The 7,450-nt window shown below is 34.7% G+C and overlaps 1 protein-coding gene across 1 annotated transcript; it reads right to left on the bottom strand.

Moving 5' to 3' along the window:
- Positions 1-2,764: 2,764 nt before the first annotated feature.
- Positions 2,765-6,236, bottom strand: LOC128923482 (uncharacterized). The gene is made up of 3 exons (XM_054235744.1): positions 5,687-6,236; positions 4,378-4,544; positions 2,765-4,234 (listed from the first exon to the last, which is right to left on the bottom strand). Exons 1-3 carry the CDS (start codon positions 6,234-6,236, stop codon positions 2,765-2,767), a joined length of 2,187 nt encoding a protein of 728 aa, XP_054091719.1.
- Positions 6,237-7,450: the final 1,214 nt, after the last annotated feature.

The raw sequence follows: 7,450 nt of genomic DNA, 5'->3' as shown, positions 1-7,450 counted from the left end.
AAACTTGTATCACATCTGTCTAACTCTGCTTGTTGTAACAAATTGTATGCATCTAAACCGAAGTTGTAAATTAGGTAGTTTCCTTTTATTATTGGAATCATCATTTCTTCATCATGTTGAAAGGGAATTGGAATAACTCTATATAATGTTGACGTGTCACGTGCGAATAATGGAATGGTTGTTTTGATTACTACTCTATTATCCATTATAATTCCTTTTCCTCTCATCAGTTTGTATACATTTTTTAGTATTTCTTCCTTTTGCGCTCCCAGAAGTTTCAACTTGGGTGAAAGTTCGTTTCTCGATATTTCTTCACTCATTTGAGTTGGTCTTAAAGTTGTGGGTTTAAATGCCCATGGTTAATATCAATTAATAAATTGATAATTGATGATTGAATATTTTCACATTCCGTTAATGTCATATCGAGTTGTGTTACCATCATTTGATACATTAATGCCATCCTCTCGGCGTTCAGATTTTTTATTAATTCTGAGTAGAATAAATTCAATTGTCCATTCATTTTTACGAAAGTTTCTCGCATTTCTTCTTGCGATTTCTTCATAATATTCAATGATGAATCAATGACAGACGTCTGTTTCTGGATCAATTGTTTCAAATTCTTCTCGTTAGTTAGGTCTTGCTCTAACTCTTTTCGATCATCTGCATCCATTGTTCCAAACATAATGTGATGAATAGTGCCTACAAACTCAAACGGTGCTCGACGTGCCCTTTTTGGTTGTAGTAAAAGATTATTATCCATTTCCAATGCCTTGAACCTTTTTTCTAGTGCGGAGTTCATCATCTCACAGCTTGATTCAAAATTGTTAAGAAGATGACATTGTGTTTTCATTCTTGCAATGTAATTGGCTATTCTGTCCATTTGGTTGAAGTAGGGTTCTATGTTGTAATATACTACTAAGTTCCACGTAGACATTTCAATATCAACCATGGCCGTTTTCTCTAGATATATAACACTTTTGTTAGGTATCTCTTTTATGCGAACATCTCCGTCAATCTTCGTTGCCATCGCTGTTTGCATTAGTAAAAGCATGCAAGTTATTACCGACATTGTAGTTATCTTTCTGCGTCTACAATTTTTTGAATTTTCTTGTTGAAAACTTTTCTCTTTTTCTTCCGAGTAGAGTGGACATATTTTACTGATAGGCCTTTTCACAGCACTATCTTGTGTCTGAATGGTTACTACTCTCACTATTCCATCAGATCCATTATGCGTTTCAATAATTTTTCCCATCGGCCATTTTGCTGGATGAGAAGTCTCGTTTTTTAGCAACACAATTTGTCCCTCTTTTATATTGCTCATCGGTTGTTTCCATTTATACCTTTGTTGTAAAGTATGCAAATATTCCTCTTTCCAATTCTTCCAAAATTGGTATTTAATTTTTTGCAGAAGACTCCATCTATCCAACGTTGTCAATTTAGTTTCTTGAAACGGTTCGGGCGCACTCAGTAATGTTCTTCCAATTAAAAAATGTCCTGGAGTGAGTATGTTGTGATCTTCGCAATCTTCTCCAGTTGTATAAAGCGGACGTGAATTTAAAACTGCCTCAATTTGTGGTAACAGCGTAGTTAACTCTTCATATGTGAGAGTACTATCACCTATAATCCGCTTAAGGTGATATTTCATAGATTTAACACCTGCCTCCCAAATTCTTCCAAAGTGAGGACTTGCCGGGGGAATAAAATGCCACTTGATACCTTCTCTCTCCATAATAGGTGCAATAACTTTGTTGTTTGCAATAACCAGTTTTAAGTCTTTGTCCAAAAATTTAGCTGCTCCCACAAAGTTCGTGCCATTGTCTGAATACATATTAGCACTTTTTCCTCTCCTCGCAAAGAAACTCCGTAATGCTGCTAAAAATGTTTCCGTTGTTAAATCGCTTACGGCTTCCAGATGAATTGCCTTCGTCACCATGCATACAAAGACAGCAATATATCCTTTGTATGATTTTTGGCCTCTACCTTTTGAACAGCGTATTTGAAATGGTCCTGCATAATCCCCTCCTGTATTATTAAATGGATGACTAGGAATAACTCGACATGATGGCAAATTTCCCATTAATTGTGTTACTACTTCTTGATTATATCGAGTGCATCGGACACATTTTCTCACATACTGCTTTAGTTGACTTTTCATGCGAATGATCCAGAACTCTCTCCTGATGTGTGTCCGCATTAAACTAATGCCTCCATGTAATGTTGTTTTATGTGCTTCCTGTATTATCAAATTCGCTAGTTCACAATTCTTGAGTATGATTGGATGTTTAGTGGCATAACAGATTTCAGAATTTTGTAGTCTTCCTCCTACTCTTAAAATGCCATCTTTATCCACAAAAGGATATAATGTTGATAGTTTGTTTTTCCTATCCAATACCTTGCCATTTTTTAATTGTCGTATTTCATCATAGAAATCCAAGTTTTGTTGCATTTTAATTATATTTTTCTTTGCTAATTGCATCTCGTCTACTGTTAAATAATCCGCTTTTATTGTTTTTCTTCGAAGTTTATTAGTGAATCGCATCACATATGCCATCACACTAATTAGTTTCCCTAGGTCTGAAAACTTTTGTATTATTGAAAAGAATCTTCTCTCTTCCGTTGTTGTAGTTGTAGTAATAATTTTTTCTTCTATCCCTTTCGGCCAGTGATCTGCATTTAATTGAAGCCACGACGGTCCTTGCAACCATAGCTTATGTTGTAACAATTTTTCAGGTGATGTCCCTCTTGATGCAACATCTGCTGGATTTTAACTCGATTTTACATACTTCCATTCGGCTTCCGGAATCATTTCATTAATATAGTTTACTCTAGTGCGTATAAACTTCTCTTTGTTGTTTTTATTTTGGATCCATGCCAGTGTAACCATTGAATCACTCCATGCGTACATTTTACATTGCAAATTCAATGTCTTCTTGACTCTATTTAATATAATAGCCAGTAGATGTGCACTGCAAAGTTCTAATTTGGGTATTGTTTTTCTATTTTTAATAGGGTTCACTTTGCTTTTGGCTAGCAACAGTGTCACTTGCTGTCCCACTTTTGCATATATTACTGCTGCATATGCTTTATCAGATGCGTCTCCAAATGCATGCAATTCCAACTTGGTGTTGCTATTTGTACCGATCCAGCGTGGAATAGTTATTTCATCTAATGCATCCAATTGTTTAGCGAATTTCAACCACTCTTCTTCTAACTCTTTGTTTAATGGCTCGTCCCAAGATCCACCAGCCGACCAAAGTTTTTGCTTAAAGCATCTGCCTACAATTGTTACTGGTGCAAGCCATCCAAGTGGATCAAATATTTTGGCCAATTGTGATAATATTGTCCGTTTGGTTATTTTTTCTATCAGTTGTGTTGCTGCCTTGAACTTAAAAAGATCCCGTTTTGGTTCCCATTGTAATCCCAATGTCTTCACTGAATCCGTTTCTTCGATTTGAATAATTTCATTTGCCACTTGTGTATATTCATCAATTATTTCAGGATTATTTGATAACCATTTTCTCAAATGAAATCCTGCACACTGTAAAGTTTGCATTAGTTTTTCGCGTAATTCTTTACAGTCTTGAATAGTGTGACCTCCTGTCATGAGATCGTCCATGTAAAAATCGTTCTTTATGACATCATGTACGTTTTTATTGTCTTTGCAGTAAATGTTCCCAATCTCATGTACCGTTCTTACTGCTAAAAATGGTGCTGCTACTGTGCCATATGTGACTGTTGTAAGTTTAAACTCTTTTATTTTCTCCTGCGGATTTTCTCTCCATATAATATACTGGTATTCTTGATCTTCCTCTCTGACTTTTATTTGTCGATACATCTTTTCGACGTCAGCACTCATCACATAACGCCACATACGCCATTTTACGATTATATCTACAATGTCTTTTTGTAATCTTGGCCCGATTAGCATTACGTCGTTCAAACTGTATCCATTTGTTGTTTTTGCAGATGCGTCAAAGACCACTCTTAATTTTGTTGCTGTGCTTTCCTTTTTAATTACTGCTTGATGGGGCAAGTAATATTTACCTTGACCGATCTTTTCTACTTCCTTCATGTGTCCCATCTCTTGATATTCACGCATGAACTTTTTGTAATCGTCTTTTAGATCCTCTCTCGCATCAAATTTCTTTTCCATACTGATAAGTCGTGCAACCGCTGTCTTCCTAGATTCTCCAAGTTCTTTCTCCTTTTTAAATGGTATGGCCACAACAAATGTCTATCTGTTAAATCACGTGTTGTCGTCTGTATATAATATTGTTCGCATATGTCATCTTCTGGTTTAGGCTCCTCTTCATCTTCTTCCATTTCCCAGAATCTTTCTAATTCCTCTAGTTTAAGCGTTGTCATTGCTGCTATTACCTCTTTGCTTCTGGATCTTTCAATATTCCCAGACACAATCCAACCCAGCGTTGTGGCCTGTCCTAATAATCCATCAGCTTTTATTATGCCTGCTTTCATTATCTTTGGATATAAATCAGCTCCAATGACCACATCAATACGACTTGGTTTGTTGAAATTTGGATCCGCTAGTAATTTGTTATAATAATATAATATAATATAATATACGCCTTCTTTTCAAATAGTTTTATTGGAAGTGCTTTGTGCAATTTAGATAGCACCAGAGCTTCTGTTTCTGCTACAAACTTGCTAATAAATCTGGGTCTTATTTCCAATTGAACTTTGTGACGCGAGACTTCTACGCATTCTGCTGAGACGCCGCTTATCTCGGTTGTTACTTTTATTTTTGGTAATCTTAACATCTGCACTGCTTCTTCAGAAATTAAAGTTTTCTGCGAACCGCTGTCTATCAAGGCCCTTAGTTCTAACGTTCCTTTTGACGTTGTCACCTTAATGATTGCGGTTGCTAAAAATGTATCTGCTGTTTTCTGCTTGGTCATGTTCGATGATATATTTTGACTTGGTTTGTCTTCATGTAGCAGCGTAATGTGTGATTTTTCACATACCCTGATTTTTGCGCACTACCTCTAATCGACGTTCGACAGTTAATTTTTTAAAATTTTCACATCTAAGGATGTCATGTCCTGCCAATTGGCAGCAATTACAATTCTGTCGAGAACTTATCTTTCCTTCTTGTTTGTTTGTTTCATTTGGTGAATTATATAATTTGTTTTGTTGTTGCCAGTTTATACCTCGAGATAAGTATTTATTTGATTCTTGCATAGAATTCTGGGTACTGTATTGGTGCTCCAGAAATGAGATTGCGTCCGACAAATTTTGTATATCAGTCGGTTTTCGTACTATATTTTCGTATTCTCGAAGTAGTTGTCTTGAAAATCTTCTTAACACCAGTTGGGCTAGAACGTCTTCTAACATTCCTTTTTTCTTGATTAAAGTGAGGCATTCATTTACAGCATCCAAGAATTTTTTCATTTTATATGCTGACTCATCCGTCAGCGGTGGTAGCTCTATTAGCCTCTCCAGATTATCGTTAAACTGTTTGCGTGCGTTATCGTACCTGCGTGTCATTAACTCCCATGCAGTATTGTAATTTGCACCTGACCCCGTTATCAGGTGACTAACCATCAGTCTGGCATCTCCTTGGAGACATGACTTCAAATAACTCAGTTTTTTAGAGTCACTAATGCCTTATTATTATGGACATACTCTTCGAATAACTCTTTAAATGATTGCCATTATCTAAATTCACCTGAGAATTTCTGCAATTCCATCTTTGGAAGTTCCCATTTTTCCTCTGCTTTTTTAAAGTTAGTTTCCTTTTGTTTTTTTATCATTCGAACAATTTCAGTCACTTCAACCGGTAATTCGTCTGCTTCGATACTAATGAACGTTACGCCGTATTTATAGGATAATTCGTCCATATTTTTCTCCACGCAGTTCCATAAATATTTTATCCGGTCTTGATACCTTTCAAGTTCAGCTTCGTCGACAATATGCATGTTTTCTTTTGCCTCTTCAATGATAGATCTTATTTTTTCTGATCTTTTCTCAATGGCTTGCAACAACAGACTTTTAGCAATATCATCGGTTGGGCTATATGCTCTTGTCCCTATATCAATTCCTTTGGATGCTTGCTCTATTTTGAGCTGCTCTTGAGCTTGTTTCCTTTCATTTGCGGCTTTGCATTCCAGCCGTAAAGTTTCATACACATTTCTGGCGAAGTATTTTTCCTGCCAACTTTGCATGGTTGCTGACGAATTCGTTCCACGCCAATTCAATGTTTTCCAAATCGTCATCATTTTGTCACCGTGCTGTAATTTCTTCTTGCAGCACCTTTTGCCTCATCAATAAGTCCGCAGTGTTCGACATATTGCAAACTGTTTATATTCCTCAAAGAATTAGAGGTTATTTTTTCGATCGCCTTGTTGATCTTGCTGTGCCTCGACTCACAGCTGTTAAAATTCTTTGAGTAACAGTTTTTGTTTTAACCAATGCGTATTGTCTCCTGCTAATACGTCTTATATGATAATTTCCAAAAAAATACTTTTGCTAAGTAAAGTTTTTCTCCTTGCCTGTATTTTTAATAATAACAGGGCTTTATTATTTGGTAGAGTTCCTTTCTTAGGCTCGTTTGGACCAAACGTTAAAACTAGCTGTGTCAAATATTTCTTACCGCTGGTGGGGGAAAATAAATGATAGTCTAGCTTTATTGAGAAATTATTTCATTCTAGTTTTATTTTGGTTTTTTACTTACTTATATACAAATTTTAGAATTATCTTAAGAACTAATTATATATGTATGTGTGAATGTCTATATGTATATTTTATATGTTGCACGATAAGGGGTTATTGCAAATGCACACAAGCAATTGCCCAAATTTTATAACCATATAAATTATTATTACATTTTTCTTATTTAATATTCTTAATATGTAGAGTAATAAAAAACTAAATGTATTGCTGCATAAAAACTAAGTGTGGCTTTTTGACGCCAACATACATGTTCATTTTTGAACACTATTGTTGACCGCTTTCAAGAGTTTTTTCTATACATTCCCAAATATTGTGGTAGAACTACTAAGAAAAGGTATTCTACGGCTTTGAGGTATAAAGTTCTTATTTGTATAATTTGTTGTAGTTGCCTTTGCGTATTTCTACATTACGACAAGTGTTTGAATATAATTACGTTTGTTTGTATATTTTCATATTTGTTGTTTCATGGTTGTCTTTTAAACATTACGGCAGGTGAGTGTAAGAGTTTTTTTTTGAAATTTGTTTTTTTTTTATAATTTCACTGCCAGCAAAGCTGAAAAATGATTAATTAAACAATAATAATTATAAAATATGAAAAAAAAAATTAATTAAATATTTGTAATTATAAATTCTGAAAAAAGTTAATTGAAGGTAAAAAAAGATTAATTATATAATAATTATTATAAAATCTGAAAAAATATTTATTAATAAATAATAATAATTATATCAACAAATCCATTCAACTTATTTTTTTTTGTTA

Source organism: Zeugodacus cucurbitae, chromosome Y, assembly GCF_028554725.1.
Source record: "Zeugodacus cucurbitae isolate PBARC_wt_2022May chromosome Y, idZeuCucr1.2, whole genome shotgun sequence".
Taxonomy (NCBI): Eukaryota; Metazoa; Arthropoda; class Insecta; order Diptera; family Tephritidae; genus Zeugodacus; species Zeugodacus cucurbitae.
This window is presented reverse-complemented; position numbering and strand designations above follow the sequence as displayed.

What these genes read in the sequence shown, in the direction of transcription:
- LOC128923482 (XM_054235744.1), bottom strand. Translation starts at nt 6,236, where the DNA reads ATGATGACGATTTGGAAAACATTGAATTGGCGTGGAACGAATTCGTCA. An exon ending in GGAATTGCAGAAATTCTCAG is followed by an intron (nt 4,545 to 5,686) that starts GTGAATTTAGAT and finishes ACAAATTACTAG; the next exon opens with CGGATCCAAATTTCAACAAA. An exon ending in AAAGATCCAGAAGCAAAGAG is followed by an intron (nt 4,235 to 4,377) that starts GTAATAGCAGCA and finishes TTTAACAGATAG; the next exon opens with ACATTTGTTGTGGCCATACC.